This window comes from Pezoporus occidentalis, unplaced genomic scaffold (genome assembly GCF_034315485.1).
Source record: "Pezoporus occidentalis ecotype Australia unplaced genomic scaffold, CSIRO_AGI_Poc_V1 ctg23, whole genome shotgun sequence".
NCBI lineage: Eukaryota > Metazoa > Chordata > Aves > Psittaciformes > Psittacidae > Pezoporus > Pezoporus occidentalis.
The window spans coordinates 5,552,190-5,575,996 of record NW_026914180.1 but is presented as its reverse complement, the minus strand read 5'-3'; the positions used below and the strand labels follow the sequence as shown (position 1 = coordinate 5,575,996).

At 36.5% G+C, this 23,807-nt stretch overlaps 1 protein-coding gene across 4 annotated transcripts in view; it reads left to right on the top strand.

Annotated features, from left to right (window-relative positions):
- LMBR1 (limb development membrane protein 1) overlaps positions 1 to 23,807 on the top strand; it is a 78,461-nt gene that overhangs the window by 47,173 nt on the left and 7,481 nt on the right. For all 4 annotated transcript variants that reach the window (XM_062621484.1, XM_062621485.1, XM_062621486.1 and 1 more), the window contains 11 exons: positions 2,409 to 2,535; positions 2,966 to 3,034; positions 5,609 to 5,673; positions 6,814 to 6,886; positions 13,244 to 13,324; positions 14,351 to 14,427; positions 14,670 to 14,747; positions 15,647 to 15,720; positions 15,995 to 16,085; positions 17,534 to 17,600; positions 21,854 to 22,015. In XM_062621484.1, the coding sequence (XP_062477468.1) occupies positions 2,409 to 2,535; positions 2,966 to 3,034; positions 5,609 to 5,673; positions 6,814 to 6,886; positions 13,244 to 13,324; positions 14,351 to 14,427; positions 14,670 to 14,747; positions 15,647 to 15,720; positions 15,995 to 16,085; positions 17,534 to 17,600; positions 21,854 to 22,015 (964 nt within the window). The remainder of the gene's footprint in view (positions 1 to 2,408; positions 2,536 to 2,965; positions 3,035 to 5,608; positions 5,674 to 6,813; positions 6,887 to 13,243; positions 13,325 to 14,350; positions 14,428 to 14,669; positions 14,748 to 15,646; positions 15,721 to 15,994; positions 16,086 to 17,533; positions 17,601 to 21,853; positions 22,016 to 23,807) is intronic.

Genomic DNA, 23,807 nt, shown 5'->3' with positions numbered 1-23,807 from the left:
GGTATGAATCCTATTATGTGTGTGCTATGTAATATAAAAATTGTTCTGCCCTTGAAATGAACTGTCAGTACATACATGAGACTGCAGTATTGTTGGCATATGACACAGGTGCAGAAATAGGTGTAGCTAGTGAGAACAGAAGATGAGTGATCCCATTTTCTGAGAATGAAAGATTCAAACTAGCATGGAAACCAAAAAACAGGGAAGGCTCATTAGGCAGCTAACTGGCTTTTTGCTGGAGTTTGTGCCAATGGTACTTTTGGCCAGAAGCAGTGGTTACCTCTGAGTACTTGCTTTGGTCATTTTTCTTTTTTTGAGATTGAGTATTGTTTGTATTTGTCTTAATCTTGCCTGTCTGCAGAGAACACTTGCAGTAAATATGAAAAAAAAGATATTTACATTGATTATCTCCATCACAGTGTTTCTGTATCTGTTTTGACAATCGTAATACTCCATTCAAGGGAGGAGAATTTGGTGGCTGGGTGTGAAATATTTTCCAGGTTTGTCTAGAAGAATCTCTTGCTGTTAAACTTAAGTCAGGGAGACTGAGATTTGTGCTTATGTCTTACAGTAGGGAAGTAAGGTATCCACTTTCTGTGGCTAAGGCTTTCAGACGCTCAGAAGATAGCTTTATATTTTCCTCTGCCTAGGAGAGGAAAGGAGTCTTCAAGGTGTTTGGAAAGCTTGAAGCAGATCTCTGTGCATGCATTCTTGAATATTCTGGGTTTTCTTCTGTGACTTTCTTCCGTGGTAAAGTGAGACTTTATCAATGCTCACTACTTGGACTGGAATGTTTGTTTCCTGGTAACTTATTGCTCAGGTTCAAAACTTCAGTATTAAATATACGGCTATTTAATCTTTAAATACCTATATTTAGTGTAGATGCTCATCTTCAAAATAACTCACAGAAGGCTGAAAGCCAGTGTCTGAGCATGACAAAAATACCATTTTAATAACTTACTTCAAAGTCACTGTTACTATACGCAGAATACATTTTAGGAGTAAAGCATATCCTATCCATGCTACCTTTAATTTGAATTCTGGTGTTTTGAGAGTCTTTATGGAGTTGGACTTAATCTGCCCATTTAAGCCTTAAGAGGAATTTTGTGAAGTTCTCTCTTTGTCTGTTTTTCTTGTACTACCTTAGCTGTTCTGCATAGGACTGGTGATTGAAAGGAGCTCATATGCTATGTGAGATCAGTGCACATGGTTAGGATGTCCGAGGTCTTCAGTCGTGGTTGGATGCAGTGGTTGTGTAGGGAGAATAATTTTCAGGGTAGATATCATGTAAAGATTACCCGCTTGGTTTAAGCAATGTGGGAAGACATAATAAAAGTAGGTAACACAATAAAACATGCTTTCTGCTTCTGCCTACAAAGTAGACTTTTCAGTGGAATATGCCCAAGTTGGGGTGAGCCTGTGTGAGAAATGAGAGTGGGCTTGCATGTGGAAGTATATTGGCAAATGCATAAAAATTAAAGTAAAATTGTTGTGCTGGTACCTTACTGGCAAGGATGTCAGAAGAAAGTGTCCCAGTAGCTCTGTTGTTTGCAATTAGTAAAATCAGTGTTAGAGCACCAGTTTAAAAAAAAAAAAAAAATAAATTTGTATATACTTGATATATTTACATTTGGAAATCTAACCCTCAGCTATTAGAGGGTTGTTACATTTTTAGACTCAAGAGCAAATGCTATGCTGTATAACCTTGTAGACGTGTGATGTGCGTGTGGTGTAAGCAAGAAGTACGTGTTTCATTCGGCGCGGAGCATGCAGAGATAGGAGGTAAAGGATGTGGCTGCAGCAGCGCTGCAGCATGCGAACACTTCTCCGATCGTACACTTGAGGGCTCTGAAGACTGAGAGGAATGGTGCAGAAGCAATTGCGGTTGAAGAATGTATTTTAACTAAATTGGTGCTTTGTACCTGCGCGGGGTTTAATGCTTTCTGGGCCATTTGGCTATTTGCCATAATTGGCTTTCCATTCCCTTGATTGGAATCATAGATAAAAATTTGCTAATCCACTTTCTTTGCTGAAAGTATTAGAAAAGTAATCCATCTTTTAAAAATGCTTGAGCAAAATCATACGGTATAAAGAATATGTTATTGAATAACGAGATTAATGAGAACTGTAAGGCATATGCAATTTAAAACATTTTTCTATGGTTTTAAGGGGAAAAACGCAATCTGGGCTCTTTAAAGCCATAAGTACTTTGTTTTTTTTTTAATGCAGTGCCTTTTAAATGTGCATTACATGTTATGCTTTTGTCTCCCTTGTCTACTTGAGAAAATGTGAGTATATATTTAGGAAGAAGGAACTGCTATTTATTTTTATTTTTCTTGTGTTTGAAAATATCTGATGTAAATTTCTTGCCTGTGTTCTTTCCTCCCTCTCCCCTTTTCTGCCCATAGGGCATCAGAGCGCGTGTTTTGGAAACCCTTGTAATGCTTATTCTTCTTGCACTGCTTATCCTTGGAATCGTATGGGTGGCTTCGGCACTCATAGACAATGATGCTGCCAGTATGGAGTCTTTGTATGGTATGGAATTCAAAAAAACACCACACTAATTTCATTTTAATTATGGAAATGGATGTTTTCAATTAAATGTATTTCTAGTAAATGCTATGTGAGTGTTGCACAGGTTGCGATGAAGCTGTATTAATTTAGTCAATAGGATTTGTTTTGTTAAATCAGTTTTTAACATGCTGAGGAGTTACATGTGGACATGGTGTATATTAAAAACAAGAGACTTAAGTGGTATAGTTTTCCATGTAAGTGATTTTTCAAGCTAAAGAACTTGGGGATTTAGTTGCTTGCAGGATTATTAAGTCAGTAATTCTCTATTTATTCTTGAAAGTACAGTTGTTCAGTACTGAATGCTTAAGAAAAAAGGTTAATTCATTAGTGTTTGTGACATAAGTAGCCTATTTGTAATAAGCTAAGGCTGTGCTGAATATTTTCTTTACAGATCTCTGGGAATTCTACCTCCCATATTTATATTCCTGTATATCACTGATGGGATGCTTGTTACTTCTGTGTAAGTATTTTACAGATTATTCCGAAAGATGAATGATTTTATGGTTGATTTTTTTTTTTTTAAACATTAAAACTTTTTCATTATGAAAATCAGTGTTGTGAAAGCTGAATGTGATTTCCCCCTCCTCCCCATTTTTAAGTTTAAATTGAGATGTAAATTTGTTAGGTTTGGGTTCTGAAGTTTGAACAAATGCTACTTTACATATTCAGGTTTTGAGGAACTTCACACCTCACCCAAAATAATTTCAACTTTTAACTTTTTAAAGGTATTTGAAAAATGGGGCTTCTATTCTGCAAAGAAAAGCACAGTTTTTAAATATATCTTCAGGAGGTCAGTAGTACAGAGAGACAGTTATTTTGGAGCATTTAATTTGTCCTATATTAAGTAAGCTACCCTTCTTCCTTATTTAATTGAAAATGTTCTTGTATAGACAGAAGTTGGAACAGTGCAGTTACCTATTTTGTGATTATGAAAGCTATCTGGAGGTCAGTTATATATTTGCATATAAAGGAAATGCAGTAAAAATCCCAGCCTTATAGCAACTGGTCGTAGCAAAGGTTCAGTCATCCATGTTCAAAAAACATGTAGACATCCATGTTCAAAAAACATGTAGATGAGAGCCTTAGTGATGTGATTTAGTGGTGGACTTGGCGGTCCTCGGGTGGTGGTTGGACTTGATGATCTTGAAAGTCTTTTCCAACCTAGTTGATTCTGTGATTCTGTGTTTAGGGGAATAAGATAAATGATGGAAGCTTCCAAATCCCACTTGTAATTTCAGTCCCCATCTTCTCTCCCCAGGTAATTTCTAGAAAATTGCTGTGAGGAGGACAGAACATATCCCTCTCCAGATTATCCTGATTTCATTTGTTCTCTAGGTTTGATAGGTTTACAGCAAACACAGGGTTGTCATTGTGGGGAATGGTAGTTCAAAACATCCTTAAGACTGAGCAGATCTTTTTGTGAAAGGTGTTGCTCGTAGAGACCTTGGTGAGTCTCCTTAGGTTCTCTCTACGTGGAGATTCTTAAATCAAGTTTAACTATTTGAAGGGAGGGGTGTGGATTAAGGAGGAAAAAAGTGGTTTTGAGTGTCTCCTGTAAGCTGTTGAAGAGTGAGTCACAGCAGTTGCTGAATGGTTTTAATGGGGCAGTTTGCTTACAGACTTTGTATCTCTTGTCTCTTGTTTGTTTTGGTACAGCTGAAAACACAGGGTGCATTCTGGGGCTGTTGTAAACCAGTTCACCAAAATAATTGGGTTTAAATACCAAGTTTTGGAAGAATTATTTGTAACTTGTACAAGCAAATCACTGAAGTAAAGGTGCTCCAAGCTGCGTTTTCTGTTTAGCTGAAAAGACATCATACAACAGCGGGAAGGTGGTAGATGGCTGGGGTAAAGCTTCCTTATATCTTCAGCTGGCTTAGTTGCTGAAGGGGTGTATGAATATTGCTGTGGTGATTTGGAGCATCACTTCCGTTCTCTTTTTTTCCTTTTCCTGTAGGCTTCCTTTGTTGTGAATGAAGACTATCTTAACTTAGCCTTTTGTATTTTTCGTATAGTACATAGTAGCCAAAGGGAAACACCATTTAAAAATAAATTTAATCCTCCCTATGAAATCTGATGTGCTTCTCTGTTATTTGGCAACTCTGTTCTGCTATAATGGAAACATAAATATATATTCTTATCTATGCTATTACAAATTTGTTCTATCTTTCACACACTTCTCACTATTTGAAGGCTGTTCTCCCGAAACTGTTGATTTTTACTAATAATTTTCTATTATCATGGCTTGAGCCTTTCTCCCAGCAAGCACACATGCACCATACCTGGAAACAATCACAGGCTATGATCAAAAAGGGCCCATGGTTATTTTAAAGAAAAATAGCTTAAAATCTGGTGGCTGAGCCTGCTATTAACTGAAGTTGCAGTACAACTTAGCAAAGCAGCATCATGATCTCTTGACCTCACAGCTACACCTGTGCCAATAGATTAAATGGGTCTTCAGTGGTCTCCAGTGCTCTGGCCAACTAGTGTCTTTCTGTCCTGTGATATTGCAGTATGCAGTAGGTGGCTCTGTGGGTATCACTTCCTGATAATGGTTCCTGGACTGCAGGAACTCTAGAACTGCACCTGAGAACTGTTTGGGAAAGTGCTAACTGGCCCAGGGCATATCATGCCATGGATAGTTCTAGCAATTTACTGATATAGGCAAGCGAGTCTTAATGCCCAGGAATGTATCCTGGCACTGCTGAATTTACTAGTGTAGACACAGCCTCTGATGCCACATGCTTTGAATAAATAATTACTTGAGCAAGTTCAAGATATCTGATTAGATGATGTTCCTTGTTTACAAAAAGAAAAAAAAATCACACTTATGCTCTCGAAGGGGAGAGATGCTTGTCTTGTTCAAAATTTGTATGATAACAGTGTGGTTTAAAGTTCATATTGGAGCTTGAAGCTCCTGCAGTTCTCTTCAAAACCGTGCTTGATTATATGTGGAATAGCACTTTGAACATCCAAATAAAATTGGTCCTTGACTTATAAATCACTGTTTACACTGATCTTTTTTCCTCTGCAGTATGCACCCCAGTGGGACTTTCACGGATGTTTACAGTAATGGGTCAGTTGCTGGTGAAGCCAACAGTAAGTGTTACACAAATCTGTCCTCATTTGCTCTCTGTTAGAAAGTGGAATGGCATTAGGGTATTTCCTTTTTGAATGCTTACACTTCTTTGCAGTTCTCTTCAGTTCATCAGAGTTTCTATAGTCAGTATTTCTGTACTTGTTTAAAGATTTTCATAGAGCACAAAAGCCTATTCTTTTCTACAGAAAAAGTTTTTTAATATTATAGGCTTCCTCTGATTTTCCAATTTATATCACTGCTACTAGTATTAATATTTATTGCCAGTATTGCCTCCTGTGTCTGTTTTATAAATGCCTGAAAAATGTGGGTTTGTTCTGAGTTCAGAAGCAAATGATACAAAACTAAGCAAAGGATACAAAGCTAAGGCTGGATAACAAAAAGGGTATGTGGGAGTACACTTGGATGGGTGAAAAATGGAGGTAGTTAGCATCTTTAAGATCTTAGACTGAGTTCTTGTACTGAGTGTTGTGAGGGAAGGGAGAAGTTTGCATCATGTACAAGTGCTCTAGTGACTTTGCTGTCGCATTTCTTAGTTTGTATTTGCTAAAATTTGGATACACTTGGGTCCTGCATTCCTTTTCATTAGTCAGTTCAAACCTGAAAATACAAAGAAAATACGTATTGTTTGGCTGTTTGTAAGCTTTAAACTCATAGTACCTGATAGTAAGGTAGACAGACTTAATTTATTTTGTTTTATCTTCCAGTAGAAATTCCTACTTGCTTGAAATACTGGCTTATGTGAAAAGTCACTTTTTAAAATACACTTTTTCAAAATCTGTAGGTATTTTTGTTTAAATCAAATTGAGTGTGAAGGTTGGTATGGTTTGAATATATCAGGGGAAGGTCAGATGTACTGTCCTCTCCCCTGTTCCTTAAGTGTCTTTAGATTCAAAGTGAACATAAAAGAGCTTTAACCTGAAATGAAAACTTAACAAAAAGTTTGCTTACCATAAAGAAATAGATCTGTAATAGAATGGAATAATATTTTGTGGGGCTCTTATTTGTATCAGTATTGCAGAGTTGTAGACTGTATATTTAAAATGCAGGTTACTAGAACAAAATGAACCTGCTAGTTGACTGCAGTTTTTTCTAAACAAGTGACTCTGGTAGTCAGTTCATGTTTCTGTTTACTAATACAGATCCTTGAAGACCTAGATGAGCAGATGTACATCATCACTTTGGAGGAAGAAGCAATTCAGAGGAGGCTTAATGGTATGCTTGTTCTGATACTGTTTCAGATGCAGTATTTACACTAGAGTGGTTCTGATCAGGAGCATTGATCTCACTGTTGCATAGCCTTTTCTCTCCAAATAGAAAACTTCAGCATCTTAGTGTGTAACAAGCATTATTAGGCTTATGTTCCATTGTTCACTGTGATGTTCAAGATTGGCTTGTGTTGTTTGCTTTGGTTATGTTTTTTTTAACATGTTCATGAGCTCTAATATATGAATATTCTGAGACTGAGAAAGCAGATTGAGTAGTTGACCAGACACACCACCTGTATTGCAAAATAGTTTGGATTGGTAAATGACTGTATTTTAGCCTTATCTGAAGAACAGTGAATTTATACTAGCAAGAGGTTCAACTTCCTGCATTATGAGTTTTGGTTTTCATTTGGAGGATTTTTTCTGTTTCAGTTCATTATTATTTAGAATCTTAGGTAGTAATTCATTAAACATCAGAGCAGTTCTTTATGTTCTAGGAGTATTTGAATTTAATAATTTCAGTAATTTTATTAATAATTAAAATGAATAATTATTCAAATGTTTTAGAATTCTTGTATGTAGTATTAGAATTCTGTAGTTCTTAAGGTGTTTGTTTTGATGTATGTTCAAAAATAGTATGAACTTTTGGTTTGTAAGAGCGTATTGCAGCATGGCAGGCACCAATTACAAAAAAAAATATTGATTCTACAAACCTGGAAATGATGTTGTACAAATTCTCTTCCGAATTGTTTTTTAGCTGCACAGATAAGCCATCTATTCACAATTTATTACAGTTGCTTCAGGTTGGAAAACCAAAGAATATTCATGTCATGACACATCCATTGTTGGATGTGACTACATCCATTGTTGTCTTATGACTTATTTTAGCCTTAATTTTCTCGATTTCCTGCCTTTCTCTCTTAAGTCTTCTGTCATATATCTCAATCTTTTCTTCTTTCAAGTCTCAGTAAATCTCTTTTCGAAGTTGCTTGGTCAGGGAAAGTACCTTTTATAGCAGCAGATCGTGGTGGTCGTCTTTATTCCAGTGTTTAAAATTTGTGGTGGACTAGTGACTTCTTTGTGTAGAAGTAATGTTCACCTTTGCTGTTTTAGAAGCTTAGGTTTTCATACTGACATGGAGAGAGATATATATATATTTATATATATATGCATTCACATACAGATGCACAAAAAGTGTGTACAGTGTCTTTGAAGCTGTGATGGAGTAATTATTGTTCTGTGTTTTTGATGTTAGCTAGCAACTGTAAAATATTTGTTACTGAATATTTTATGTTGTCATGGTGGTTGTGCTTGTGTACAAGAAAAGCAATACCTGAATAACTATTGGGTCACTTTTCTGTATCTATTAAATGTAGTGCAGAGTTGTTTCTGCTGTTCAGGTGGAGAATGTGATTATTTAGGTGATAAGTGCCTGCTGCTGTTCTGTGTAGAAGTCTGTGACAGTTTATACTGCAGTTTAGTAATATTACTTGTGAGGTAGACCTAGTCTGTTTGTAGGCATCTACTAATGGAGTCTGGATTTAGGATGTGTGCAGGAGTGTTCCCGCACCACCAGCCAAAAGACTAGGTTTTCTCAGTGAATTGATACGTATTCAGCATAAAGTAGAGCTGCAGCATAGAATCATAGAATAGTTAGGGTTGGAAAGGACCTTAAGATCATCAAGTTCCAACCCCCCTGCCGTGGGCAGGGACACCTTACGCTAAATCATATCACCCAAGGCCTCGTCCAGGCTGGTCTTGAACACTGTCAGGGATGGACCATTCACAACCTCCCTGGGCAACCCATTCCAGTGCCTCACCACCCTAACAGGAGAGAATTTCCTTCTTATATCCAATCTAAACTTCCCCTGTTTAAGTTTGAACCCGTTACCCCTTGTCCTATCACTACAATCTAATGAAGAGTCCCATGCCCATGCACGCCCATGTTTCACAGAGCTCTCACCAGCCTACTCATGAGAGGTGAAAGACGCAGAGCTTAAATGTTCTTTGATGGGAAAAGGAACTGAATTCTGTTTCACATGCTGAGGGAATGTATTGACACCACTGCCCAAAGGAGTGCTTGAAAAACCATAGCTTGATGTATGGAGAAGATTAATGGCCTCTAGCTGAAAAGTAAATAATAATCTAAACTCGGATATAGTTTGTAGGTGAGGGGCAGTATGTTATGTGCACAAGAATATACTCTGCAAAATCTTTGTGAGTAATTATTTAAGTAATTTTAAGTATGGCTCTCAATTAAGTGGGAAGTTTCATCTTCTCTGCTAGAAGTCTTTCTAATATGTACAAATTATACCCAGAAAAATAGACACAGTTTTTGCCAGAATGATGAAGACTCATGTTTATCATGTTTCCCGCATCTTTAAAAAATGCGTACAACTAGAGGTGCCGTGCTAATTGCATCAGTAAATGTAGTGCTGTGATATTAGAGGCCGTAATCTGTGACTTAACACACAAACGTGCAAGTATTTGTGTTGCTGTATCAGAGCAGATACATTAGGCTACATGCTTCCTGTGCCATGGCTGTTGCAATTCTTCCATAGTTGTGATAGTGGAAATCACAGTATGCTAGAGATCGGAAGGGACCTCGAAAGGTCATCTAGTCCAATCCCCCTGCTGGAGCAGGAACACCTAGATAATAGAAATACATGTGCTTAAGTGATCTTGCTAGGCAGTTTTGCAGTAAAGTGTTTTAAAATACATACTGCATTTGTACATATAACCCCAAAGTTGATTTTTTATTAAAACTGAAGAGGACTGGAGCACAGGCATAAGTGATACTTGGTGATTGTCAATGCTGATTTTTATTTTATTTTCCCCTTGGTAAAATATTGCTATCACACTCCTAGCACTGCTTTACCCAGTCATAATTAATGCTTCCTGAGACAGTGTCTGGTCATGGGAAGGGGCTAACATAAGCCAGTTTTCAGAGGAGGAAAATAGCTATGTGAGCTGGTGCCGTTCTTGATTCATATAGGTGTAACTATTGTGACTGTGATGCAGTTGATAAGAGTATTCTGTAAAGCTCTTCATATTTGAAAATACATCTAACTGTGAAACTGCTTATCTTCTTCACGGAAACCAGTCTTCTTCCTTCTCAGGTGTCTACAGTGTGTAACTGAAAATTGGAGGAGGAGGGAGGGGAAAGTTTGATTGTGTTATCTACCCTAGTATTTTTATCTGTTGAAGATATACTGGGCTTTGGGAAAATGTTTGTTTCCAGTGTATTATATTTCAGTACCCACATCACTCCTACAGTGGAAGAATAAAGCTGGGACTTTTTTTATATTAAAAGAAAAAAGTTGCCTTCAGCTATTAGTTTTCCTGAATCCAAAGAGACGGGTGGGGTAGGATCAAAAATACTTACTTGATCAAAGTTATTGGCTCTGAAGGTATCCTTACCTATGTAAGAAAGATGAAAGGTGTTGTTTTTATTGCACGCTAGTAACAGTGTAATTTTGAACTAATTGGTGTTGAACTGCCAATCACCTAGGGGGAATGCAAATAGATACTCTTACAATTTCCTTTGAGGTACTGAAATCTTATGTCGGGGCTGGAAGAAAAACAGAATAATACCGTTAAATTGACCTTAAATGAGCTGCTTTGTGGCTTTCTTGGAGAATCCCTTCTAACTTTTCATTGCTAGTCCAAACAAGTCTCGTCTACCGATTTGATTTATTGGCTAGACAGCGCTGACATTGAACTTTGTGCATGTTTGAAATAAAGCTAATGTTATAGAGCTTTTAAGAATTTAGCTGCATCCTTTTCAAATACTCTTTTGACTGATCTGAAACTTTGCCTTCCCCTGTCGTAAAATATCCTTTTGTATAGCAATCTGTTGTTTGCTACTATTTTTAAGGAGGAACTACAACAGCACTTAAATATGATTCAGAATTTCTATTGAAGTATCTCTTAGGGACCTAATGTAATCGTGCTGACTTTGTTGAAAATACTCCCATGAATATCAGTGGTTTAAGCTCTAGATTTTTATATTGAGGGTTAGAAACAACATATATCTTCAATAAAGCATTTTCTCAGAGACCCTTAATTATGTAGAAGAAAATGTAAGATGCTAACTTGTATTTTTTTTGTCTTTTTCGACTGCTTCTATTAAAGGTTTTGAGACTTTTTCCACTGAGCTTTATAGCTAGCCTTTTTCTCAACTTGTAGTAATTAATCATTCTATAAAATAGATAGTTTAGACTTTTATCAGAGGGAATATATCAGCACAAAAGTTTATTTTTATAATGATAATTAGATAACTTTAAAGCCATCTTTTTTTCTGAAAGCCTGCGTATTATGATTACTCATTTTAAATACACAGAAGTTAAACTAACATTCATATTGCGGGTACTTCAAGTGAATAGAAATTGTTAGAAAACAGCATTTGTAGGTCTTACTGCTTGGCCCTGGGATTTGAGATATGTATATATGTGAAGCTCTGTAACTATTGCATCATACACATTATGTCACTGATATAAAAAATGAATGTTTAAGCATAGCACAGTGGTTGTGTTATGTGCAAAACTGTGTATGAAAGAAGCATGCAATTAAACATTTAATCAGTTTTTGAAACAGCTGGATGCCTCAGTGATAGTTTGTCTGCATTGAGAAAATCAGTGTGAATACTCTGAAATAAAAAGAATAAAAGCTTTTTTTTTTTAAGTTCAAGGAATACTCTTGTATATCTTGGTTTTCAGGTAGGACTTCACTGTGCTGTAATATGGAGAATGTGGGAGCTGGATGGGATGAGAAATTTACCTTCTTATCTTATACTGAGATTGCTGGATGGATGAGCAGACAACAGAAAATGAGGAAATAATGAGACTGGAATATAAAGTAGTGTTAGTCTGCCAGCAGCCTGAGTGCTGTTTAGTTCTTGTAGGTGAATGATGAAGATAGGAGACAAAAGCCTGGTTAAGACTAATAGACTCAGAAATTTATTAGAGTGTATTTAAAAAGGTACTGGGAGCATGGTGCTATTACAGGTTAGCCCACAGTCAAAGGTGAGGTCAAAGGTAGGGAATGGTCATGAGGTGAAGGGCATCAATGTAAATGGAGAAAGAAGATAACAGGACTTAAGGTTTATTAAGACCTTGAACTGTCGCTGCCACAGAGAGAGACTGTCTTGGAACAGACAGGGAAAATATGAGCCCTCTTAACGTATTGTCAGGTGAGATTATACAGAAAAAAAGGATGAAAGTAGGGCAAAAGGATAGTGTTTCTAACTTATGCTGGGAAGAATACTTCCAGTGTGTGATTGCAGAGGTTAAAGTATGATGAGATCAGAACTGAAACAGCAGATCTCTAGTCAGCATTCCAGAGCTGTATCATTACTTCAGCACTGTGCAGTGTTTGTGTAGGAACTGGAATCCAGGAGACAAACCACAGTGTGCCTGCACTGGAAAAATGGGTGGTCGGTAGAGAATGGGAGGCAGAAAAGGAAAAGGATGGAGAGGGAAAATGGGCTGGATTTCCTAGAGCCCATGTATAGATGAGAGGAAGAGTTGCTGAGCAGCTTTCAGGCTGAAAATCAGCAAGGGAGCGAGGAATTTATATTACAGTTGTCAGTTTTCAGCTGGTGCAGAGGAGAGTTTGAGTAGTTCCACAATAGTGATGTCTCTATGCTGTGAACTGTAAAAAAGAAAGTGAAAGAATGTGATCTCGCACGTGGTTGTGAGGAAGATCTGATTGTGGTTGTCAGAGGAAACTCTGTGGCACAGACAGACTGACCGAATTGAGTGAGCAGATATGAGCAGAAGACAAGTCAACAAGCAGGTCAGCAATATGGAAACTGAGTTTGCTGAGGAAAAAGGACTGGGGAAAGGGATGGAGTGGCACAAACTGAAACTGGAGGTCTAGCCACCAGCTTACTTAGGCAAAGCGGGCCATTGCTCCAAACTTTAAGTTGCTAAATAATAATAATGCACTTGAAGAACATTGAGAGATTCTTTACATCTTGATATATGAATCATCGAGAGATAGAAGAATGAAGCATTTGAGACATCCAGTTTCAGGCTGCCACACCATAACTGGGTTTTGGACCTGTGCGACAGTTCAGCGGTAGCTGTTCTTAGTTCTCGCAGCAGCCAGCCAACAGAATAGGCAGGGATCAAAGAAGGTCACATTGCAAAACCTCTGATGTGTTGAACTCTTCTGGTTAGACAGACTTAGAGGTTTCTCGACTAAGCCTCTGAGTTTTGAAAAGTAGTTGAAGAGTCTCAAACACCTGCAGTTTAAAGCCACAAGTGTTCATGTGATGCTCCCTAAATCTGAATTGTCAGAGTGTCTTACAGTACTACAGTTAGTCTCATCCAAAAGAAAATTCTGTCTTCTGTGTTAATAGGTATATCTTCCATGGTAGAATACCAGGCAGCAGAGTTGGAACGGGAACTTGAAAAGGTGAAAAGCAGGAAAACAAATCTAGGTAATAACACTTTTTCCCCCTACTGTTTCATGTGGATTACGGTTTAATAAGTGACCTTAAGATGTTGTGTTTAGCTTGTAGCAGTCACTTGATTGATTCCACTTTGTTCTTAACGAAATTTGTGTATTTGCAACCCTTTCAAATCATCATAGTTTCTACAGTTACATTACATGGAATCATTACACCCCTCTAACAAACAAATTGATGTAGGGAGTCTGAATTGAATCTTACTTTTAACGTAACCTTAGAAAAATTGTAACATATTCACTTCCTTGCATGGAGCTCAATAACATGTTTTTTTCATACTTGTAATGATACACTTATGATTATTTGAAATAATCTAAGACATTACTTTCCTCTGTTTCTGAATTACTTGTATAAAAGTCAGGTTGTTTTTAAGAACAGTAAAATAATTCTTAGCAGGTTTCTGTCTTTTAAAACTGAAAAGTGATACTTCTGGTAATGGCAGTCGCTTGACAGGAGTCTCCTTATTTATTCAAAGGTTTGCATTATTTGGTGGGATAACTTAAGACTGGGAAGAAAAAGTTGGGTTTTCTTTTTAGATGTACTAGTGATGTGCAGTGAGTTAGTCTTGTCTGTCTTGCCTTATGTTGTAAGAGGAAAATACTGTTTAAATATTTAAAATTATCTTCTGTCCCTTTAGGTTGTACTAGAATGTACATGTAATCAGCATAATTTAACATTAGGTATATTTTAACCTTTGCAGAACTGCTGTATGCAGGGGGAGAGGGGGGGGAAGTGCTATGGTAAAACATGCCTGTAAACAAGAAAAAAAAAATCTGTCTCTGCCCAGCCTTTCTCTAAAGAGGCTTCATGTTTTTGGCATTGCTTTGTACAGCTCTTCAGGGTGGGTATTTTTATGAACTGGTTGGTGTCAGTTCAAGATAAGATTACTTTTCTTAACTGTAGTTACAGCAAGTGCTTATACAGAGCTGAATGATTTTTATGTGTGTTATTCCAAGGTGATGTACAGTATTAAGCTTCTGTGTTTTCTCCTCTGAACAGAACGGAGGAAAAAAGCTTCTGCTTGGGAAAGGAATTTAGTCTATCCAGCTGTTATGATACTGCTACTGATTGAGACAGTAAGAATTTCTGCCTTTTTTTCCTTTTTTCCCCAATGAAAAGTATGAAGAATTCTGTGTCATCTGGGAGGATAGTTTTGAAATTGAATGATGTGTGTTTAAACAACAAACCTGATGTTCTTCTCTTGAACCATTTTTTTAAAGAAAACCATTAACATTACAAAATCTGGTGGGGATAAATGTATGCATTTTAAAAATGTAGAGTACTTTTAAATAACAAGACTATTTCTGCCTCCTTACAGTCCATCTCAGTCCTCTTAGTTGCTCTCAACATTCTTTACCTGTTGGTTGATGAGACTGCAATGCCAAAGGGATCAGGGGTAAAGTAAACTTTATGTATGTTTTTCATAACTTTAGTAAAGCTTTGGAGCCCTTAGAAAGGTGCACGTGAGAACTTCTGCTTTAATAACATGGAAACAAATGAGTCTCCGCCTTGACTTTGCTTCTAGGTTTTGTCCCTGTGCGCACATAAACGTTTGTTACATGACATGTTATAGTGTGTTCTTGATAAAACTAGTCCAGAATCTTAGTGAAGATACAGTGATTCACTAAAGTAAATCATTAATCTGGAGTTGCATTTTCTTCACGTTTCCTACTTTTTTGTGAACAAGAAATGTTCAATTTAAGAAGCTATATTAAAAACCAATACAAAAATCTTATCTTGGTTTGTGTTCCACTTAAAATACGACATTTTCACATCTTTTATTATAAAAGTCCTTGAAGAAAGTCAAGAACAGCACACTGAGGAGTTGTAGTCTCTTTAATCATGAAGATTTTTGTATTAACTTAGTAATGCTTTTCCTTGTGTATCACTGTATGTGAGCTTGCAGAGCTCTATACAAGGTTTCTAGTGGTGATGGCCACTCTGCCTGTGTATTGTGAACAACTAGAAGTGCTACCTTTTGAAACCATTTATTTCAGTTTCCAAAATAATGGGGTAGGTATGGAATGTAGCATGGTGGGATGCCATATGCATAAAATATGAATCACTGTACCTTCTGTCTTAGTGATACATTTCACTCAGGTTTGAAAGCTGGCTGATGCCATTGCATAGGATGGGAGACTCGAAGGTCAGAACATCAAAATGCCCCTTAAACACTGAATTGAGAAATGACTACTTCATGTAAGGCGTTAGGTTTTTTGGTCCTGGTAAAAGTTAACTTTATGACACAGTTGCATGTATCGTACTAAATTATGCAAAATACTTTTCTCCTTATAGGGGCCTGGAATAGGAAATGCCTCCCTGTCCACCTTTGGTTTTGTGGGAGCAGCACTTGAAATCATTTTGATTTTGTATCCTTTCTTGAAGAATTCTGTCTGTTAACAAGTATTCTGTCCAGTTTTCTGGGACATTGATAATTTACTCAGACACTTGTGTGGGGAGATACAGACCAGTCCTTCTCAAGCACTCAAGCATGTTTTTGGTTTTTGTTGGTGGGTTTTTTTTTTTTGTGTGTGTGTGGTTTTCTTTTTTTTCCCCTTTGCTTCTTAAGACTTTTAGGAGTCTGCTGAGAACTTGAGTGAAACTTGCATTCCTTGGCGGTCCCTTTTTCCTTGATTCTCACAGCTATCTTATGGTGTCCTCTGTCGTCGGCTTCTACAGTCTTCGGTTTTTTGAGAATTTTACTCCCAGGAAGGATGATACAACTATGACAAAGGTAAGGTAAAGTCTGCGGTGGTGATGGCCCCTTCTCTTTCTTTCCACCCAAGGCAAACTGACTCTTTTAGTTAGTAATTACCCTGAATGGCTCATTTGCGGTGATCAGTATTTGTTTGTAAGCTGGGTAAACACAAACTGGAAGATTTTCAAAATGCTGAATGAGTGGGAAAAAGGATGTGCTCTGTTTAGTTTGGATGGCATCCATTCACTTGTAAAAAGCTGGGAATAGCAGAGCTTGTTAACTAGCTATAGAAAAGCTAGTGAAAGAACTTTGTTCAAAGGAAGCGTATTGCTAATGAGTAACTTTGATTGTGCTAACTGTACTTCAGGGAGCTTGTTTGAAATCCGAAGAACTTGGTTGCTAGAAGTAATACAGACAAAGTAATTTAAATTTGAATAATTAAACTAAGACTGAGGAGGTATATTCAGGAACATTTTGCAGTCTGAGACTAATTTGACTTTCTACAATTTAGCACTGGCTTCAGAATAACAAGTGCTGTTACCTAATGCAGAGGAACATGGTTAGTTTTTTGGTAGAATATTCCCACAACTGACAAGGAGAGGTGTTCAGTAACCAAGAACGGATGATGAATTTAATTCTTTTTTCTTCGTGTTTCATTGTTTGTTTGTTGTTTGTGTGTTTTTAAAGTAGTGTATAGACATTTTTACCATAAACGGCCGGAAGTGAGAAAGTAGATAAACACACAGAATGGTTATAGTAGATAATAGGGAGCTGGAATATCCTTAACGTTTTCTACTAATTGTTTACAGTACAAGGAATAGTGTGGAAATAAACAGTGAATGCAGGAATGTCTGCCTACTTTCAAGAAGGTTTTGGGTTTTATTTAATTATTTTTTGTTTTATTTTAAATTCTGATGGAGCTGAAGAAAGTGATCTCTTGTGAGAGAAAGTTTCAATTACTCTTTATAAAGGCTTTACAAAAACTGGAGTAAAATCTAACAGCTGTGAATTTTTTCCTTCTGTTTAAAGTAGTCAACAGGCATTCAATTGAAAGGAAGCTCTTTGTTGTAATTTTTTAAATAATGCTAATCCTGCAAGCAGTTACCTACAAAGCTTAAGCTGATGTATCAGTCATCTATTCTAAGCCTGTGGAATGGGTCTTTTATCAAAAGGTTTCAGGAATTAACTAAACAGTTGATGCTTTGCAACATGGTAGTCTTGAATTATTTTAAATCTAAGTATGATTAAAAGCAAGTGATTACATATTTGATTTTTTTTACCTCATCCCTTGGGTCATCTTCATCTTGTATAACACCATATGGAGAAGTGTGGCAGAAGTGAGCAGGACTAACAATATCTTACTGTAAATTGCTTTAGGTTCGGTTTAAAGGGTGTAACTTTCAGGAATTCTTCTTTCTTATCTTGACCACTGTGTTTCTTCAGCAATCCCATGGCTAATTTAAATGTTTGTCATTTTTAAACAGATCATTGGAAACTGTGTCTCAATCTTGGTGCTGAGCTCTGCTTTGCCAGTGATGTCAAGAACATTGGGTAAGTGAAGTGGAAGTACAACACCTTGTAATAAAGGATGTTTAATAGAGTTAACAAAACCAAAGACGACCCCATAGACAGGGCATGTATGTGTGGCCTTTTCTACACCAACATGAGCTGTTGAGCATGCATTTTATGTACATAAACTGCAGTATATACATTCTAAAAAAAGATACTGAGCATTTTTTACAGAATATACTCTTTTAAAAAGGTAGGTTAGGTTTTTAAACTTCTGGTGGGAAGAACTGATATGTAGACTGCTTGATTAGGGCAGTATAAAATAGTTTCATGTTCACTGTGACATTATAGTGCTCAGTTTTCATGGGGAAAAAAACCCAAACAAAGCAACCAAACATTTGGGGATTTCAGGTTTAAAATTTGAGATAATGTTGAGTGTAAATGTCGTCTTAAGTACAGTTAATACTGTAATTTCACCGAAGTTTTTTATCAGCAATGATACCAGGCTACTTTCATTTTTCCTAAAATAGCCTGCTTGCATTCTTTGTTACTTCAGTTTTCAAATATAAAAATTTGGAGTCCAGCATAGTAGAACCGAAGAAGTTCTGATTTTATAGTTAGGAACTGGCAATAGTGTTTGAAGTTTAACTGTTTGGAAAGACAAGGTGCTTTGTATCTTCACTTTGTTTAGTTAGGTAATCTTCAACTTGATTTCTTGAAGTTAGGTTGCAAGCTTATCACATGTTTAAGTAGTGTAGAATACTTTCAGGTAATGTGAATTTCATTTGGAACAGTAAATGAAATAAAACAAAAATCTACACAACAGGCTGTATGAATCTTTAGTACAAGTTTAGGAGTTTAAGCTCAGATCAGTTTAAGCCCACAGATAGTAATGTGTACCACGTGGTTCTGTAGTTCATCTTATTTTCAACCAGAATACTGTCAAATCAAGAGTAGTTAATATTTTCTGATAAGTTATACTGTACATCTTCATGCTGCATATGTCTATAGATGAGTTTTATTAGATTTACTAGGTCATTTCTATAACAAACAAAAACCCCACCCCTAATGCTCTTCGGAGAGTTGAATCTGAAAATACACATTATAGAACTCATGTTTTAAAAATCTGTAGGAAAACTTCACAAACGGAAAAGAGCAATTCAAGTACTTAAAATAGTGCATTTTTAAAGTATAGCCAGTATGATAAAAGTTCTTACAAGTAAAAAAATTCTAGCACTTAAGAGCAAGATTCTATGTTGAAAAATTAGTGATTTAGAACAGAATTTTAACATTAGTATCGTGTCCACTAAGTTACTGCATTCATCACTTATTTAAAGGGAGATAATTGTTAATGATCTGCGAGATTAACAGTTGATAATAAATGGATTCTGTGGAAGTAAGTATACATGCTGGGTGCATTGTTGTCTCATAGGAAACAGATTAATGGTAAAACTCACTTGAAAAAAAGACTAACAAATGAAATTCCTGAATAGTTTGCCATAGAGATAAATAAAGGAAGAAAAAAGATGGAACAATTAACGCACAGCTAACAAATGCACAGTCACAGCTGTCCAAACAGGATTAATAGAGTGTATTAGAGTACAGTGAGTCATGTGGCGCTTTGCAAAAATATCAGTGTGTTGCGCTACATGCTACCGCCCTGTGGCATTGAATAGATGAAAAGAAATAAATATGTTAAGCAGATTCATAGCCTTTTCACGTTATTAAAAAAGCAAGTTTCTAGACTATATGGGAAAGATTAGACTTCTTCATTATGAGAAAGGTAAAAAAGCAGATGTTATCTAACACATACTGACGTTTTTCAAGTTTTAAAAATGGAAATAGAATTTTGTACAAGTTTGCAAGTTTTACATAACATTTGTATTGGATATGTAGATGGTGCAGGTCTCTAATAATTCTTATAGAACTCCAGGAAAGTTTTTACTCAAATAAGTTAACGCATTTTTTAGCCTTTTAATAGTCCTCCTTCAGAAACATTTCACACCAGCACCATATTGCTAACCGCTGAGAATCAAACTGGAAGCAGGGCACTGTACAGAAAACAGAAACAAGGAGTTGTGCAAACAAAATTGAAATTTCTAATATACAGAGTTTTCCCAGAATTCCACTCAAGTATTATGGTTAAAGTAAACAGTGATTTTGAACTTATTTGCATGTAAAATCTAAAAACATAGTTGTTGTTTGGTTTTTTTTTTAACCTAAATAATTCTTTAATAGTTTTTTTGGTAAATTGATGCCAGCTTTCTTGGGTATCTATTTGTGTCCACTAGAGCTTTTGCTTTCTGTTCAGCTACTGAATAATTTTTCAAATTGCAGTCTTGTAAATTCTTTTCTTTGTGGGCTGCATAGATACTTCTTCTATCAGAAAGTCACTGAAAGCTTTTTAATCCTTTTCTCCCACAGATTTACAAAATGATACTGTCAGATCTTTTCTAACAAGCAGTGACTTTATTTTAACAGAAAAATGTAATTAATGAGCTATATTTTTCCCACCTGTTCTAATAGAAGTGTCAGGCTTAATTTTTGTTTGTCCTTTACAACGCCTGCTCTATTGCTGGATATTCTTTTGAACCTCGTTGTGGCAAGGAGTATTACTTCTTTCCCAGAGAACTCTTCACCCAGTGCTGTACCTGTTTTGTTTTTTTTCCTTTAAGGGTCTTGAAGACTCTACATTCAAACCTGACTTTCTCAATTTTCCTGTAGCTCTATAGTCTGATGAAAACACAGCTGCTTTTGAGAATGTTAAGGGCACTGTTTTCCTTCACGTGTGAAAGCAGCTTTGTGTTTATTGTCCTTCATCCGTTTACCAGTTAATTCAGTCAGCTGGTTTCTTCATTTTGTGCTAAGACCTTCTGTGCTTTTTTGATATTTCTCCCTGCTTCTCTTGCTAGTTTGAGCAGCTTCAGTGACATTTTTCTTTTTCTTTATCCTGCTTTTCATTTTCTTAATTTTTAACATGTTTTTCTTAGATGTCAAGTTTGATTCCCATGTTCTTAATATAAATCACTGATGCTGAGTACAAGGAGCGTTTGTATCTCTTACTATTGTGATAGCTGGCTCTAAGTCTTGGGTATCGAGCTACAATGAGATTCAGAAGTGCCGGGTTTACCCTTGAGAGGAGGATAACTCACCCTTAATTCTGCCTTTTCTCATTTATTATCACCGTTTAAGTCATGGTTCTTCAAAGCCCCCAAACCTTTTCAAAATAGGATGATAGGAAACTCACTTCCAGGAATTTCTGAGCCAGGTTATTTTCTGATTGCCTAGTTTTCTGCTGCTATTTCAGCTCTGGGGTGAGGAAAGCTTCCTTCCTTTTCACTGTCGGTCTCAACTGTGAGAGCATGCATCAACATCGTCTGTGCAAATCTGTTTGGGGAATATAGTGGCTCATCAATCCTAGACAACTGTTGTTGGGGTATCATCTCGGTATTCTGCCCTTTATTCAGTGCAGTCCTGATGTAGGCCTAACAGAGGAACAACTGTCTTCCTCTTCTGCCTTCTGGGATGCATGCTGCAGCTCATAAACACTTCCACATTTTGGAAGAATTTTGCTCACTTAGCTGTAGTGATTGACTAGCCTTTGATCAGCACTAAAGCGCAGGCATCAGTGTTACGAGGTCCACTGTGAACACCTGTCAGCCCTGTCTTTCAGCCAGACTCTTTTCCTTCTGTGTAAATGCTCACTGGCTGTGGTGGTGGGTAGGCCTAGGAGAAAAACTGCAGTTGGAAAGATGTCTTTGAACTTTGGTTTCAAAAGCAGTGGCTCAAAAAAAAACCAAAACAAGCACTTACGAAGTGTTTGCTGTAAGATGTTGTGGCTCTAATGGAAAGGCATTTTGCTACCTGTATTTTTAATAAAGAAAGCCTGTGGTGCATTTAATCCTTTTCTGGAATAGAACTTGGATTTCATAGGAACTGAGATTTCAAGCAGTTTTCATACTACTACTGATATTTTTCTTTCCTAGTTATATTTATTGAAGTTAAAGAAGCAGAATTCTTATCTAAATAGACAATTTACTTAAAATCACATTGTTCAAGCATTTCACTAGAAAACTTAAACACTTTGATAAGTGTGTCTTACAGTTTTATATTGGTCAATGAAATGGAAAATGACCTTGAGAACATTGTCTTTTGTGTTCAACCATGTGTCTGCTGTAAGTAGTGTGTTGTCTGAATTGTGCATCCATATGTAAAAAATGTTACAGTGATGTTTTTGTGTTTCTTAACAAATGTGATCAAGAATTTGATGTGAACCTTAAATGCAATTTTAACAGGAATCACCAGATTTGATCTGCTCGGAGACTTCGGAAGGTTTAACTGGCTGGGAAACTTCTATATTGTATTATCTTACAACTTGCTCTTTGCTATCATGACAACATTATGTCTGGTCAGAAAGTTCACTTCTGCTGTGCGAGAAGAGCTCCTGAAGGCATTAGGTAATATAGCATTGAAAATGTAGTTTGTACTTGGAACTTTTCCTTTTTCCAGTGTTTGATACCTTGATGTGCTACAGCTAAGTTTCTGTTACAACTGATGGAGGAGTTTCTTTTGGTGGAAGTTTCTGTAACTTAAGGTGTGAGAAAGCATAGCTTTGTGGTATTTTTTAGAGTTGAGAGCTAACGTACAGTGTTGATATTAATGATGTGCCCATATACTTCCTGGTCTGCAGTTAGATTATCAGACTTTAGAGAGCACAGAAACATTCCAGTTGCTACCCAGGAATTATTTGGAAATGCAACTTCCACTTACGTGTGGGTTCGCTGTTTTCTTTTGTGTTTAAAGCAATTTATTCCCTAAAAATAGTTCAGTGGCAGTCTGAGCTGCCTTGTTGTGATGCCTTTTTTGAGCACTAACTGTTCAGAAAATCTTTCTACAGAATATACAGAATTAGTAACTGATTGAGTAAAACCTGTGCTTGATATCATGAAAATTTAGATCAAATTGCGCATTCATTGTTTTTTTGCCATAGAAGAAAACTTGAAATGTATTTCATATTAAGAGGATAAAATGTACATATTTAGCAATCGTGATTTTACTACATCTTATCTTTGGTGATTAATGAAGCTCCTATCTCTATAGAACCCTGGAATAGTATTTGCTGAAATTGAAACGACTAAGGGTGAAACTTCAGTGTTATTTATAACTGTGGATTCAGTTTGTAGTGTCTAAAATGTTAGTTTGTTCATTTTCACCAATTATTGCTTTCCACAGTTGCAACCCTGGTAAACAAAATCCAAGCATTTTCCTAGAATGCACTTCTACCGGTGGCAATTAAGTTAAAATCAGACATACTAAATAGGGAAATACAAAATGACTGATAGCGTAGGATTAAAACAAGCTACTCTGTGATTTTTGATGTTGAGTTTTGAAGCTCCAGGGGAACGGATTAGTGGACCAGGGCCGTGTAAATCTCTCCATTGATTTTTATGCTGAAAATGTTTTCAGAGAAGTTCCATTGTTGATTGAGACAGATATATGATGCAAGTATGATGTATTTGACATTATCCCGCAGCTTTTAGTTAAGGTTATTTTATGAGAAGACCTTGATTCATCTCTTTCAGTTGACTTGCATAATCCTAATTTTTTTTTGGGCAACTGTTTTGACTGTAAAAGGTTTACTTTGTATAATGTAATGGCTGTTGCAGAGCTCTGAAGGAAATAAATTAACATCAGTCAGCATGGGCTTATAGCAACAGGTCTGGTAAAACTTTTAAATCATTTGCTTTAAGAAAGAAACTTTAAAGATTTATCTTGATAATTCATGGCACATCACTGTATTAAATATACAGTGTTTAGTTAAAAAATCTAGGCAAATTAACAAACTTCAAAATGCAGACATAGTAGGATAATGGTCACTGGATAGCACCACTCTAAGGGATTTTTTTAGGGATGCTTTTGGCTGCTTGCTGTCACATATTATGTGATTTTGTGTAAATATTGTGATCAAAATGGAAAAGTAATTGTAAAAGGTTTACATTTGACATAAACAGGAAGTTATAAATCCTGAGGAGTGCAGGTTTCCTGACACAAACTGGGTTTGTTTTCAATGCTGTGCATAACAAACAGTGTCTATTAAGGAATGTTACATGGAACTTGAAGAATGAGAACCAAAATTTGTGTGCTTATTTCTCCCACACATTGGGAACTGTGATGCTGAGGATTAGAGGTTGGTGGAACGTCATAGTTAATTATTGGAAGTTAACATCCCGCTGCCTGTGACCAGAAGAG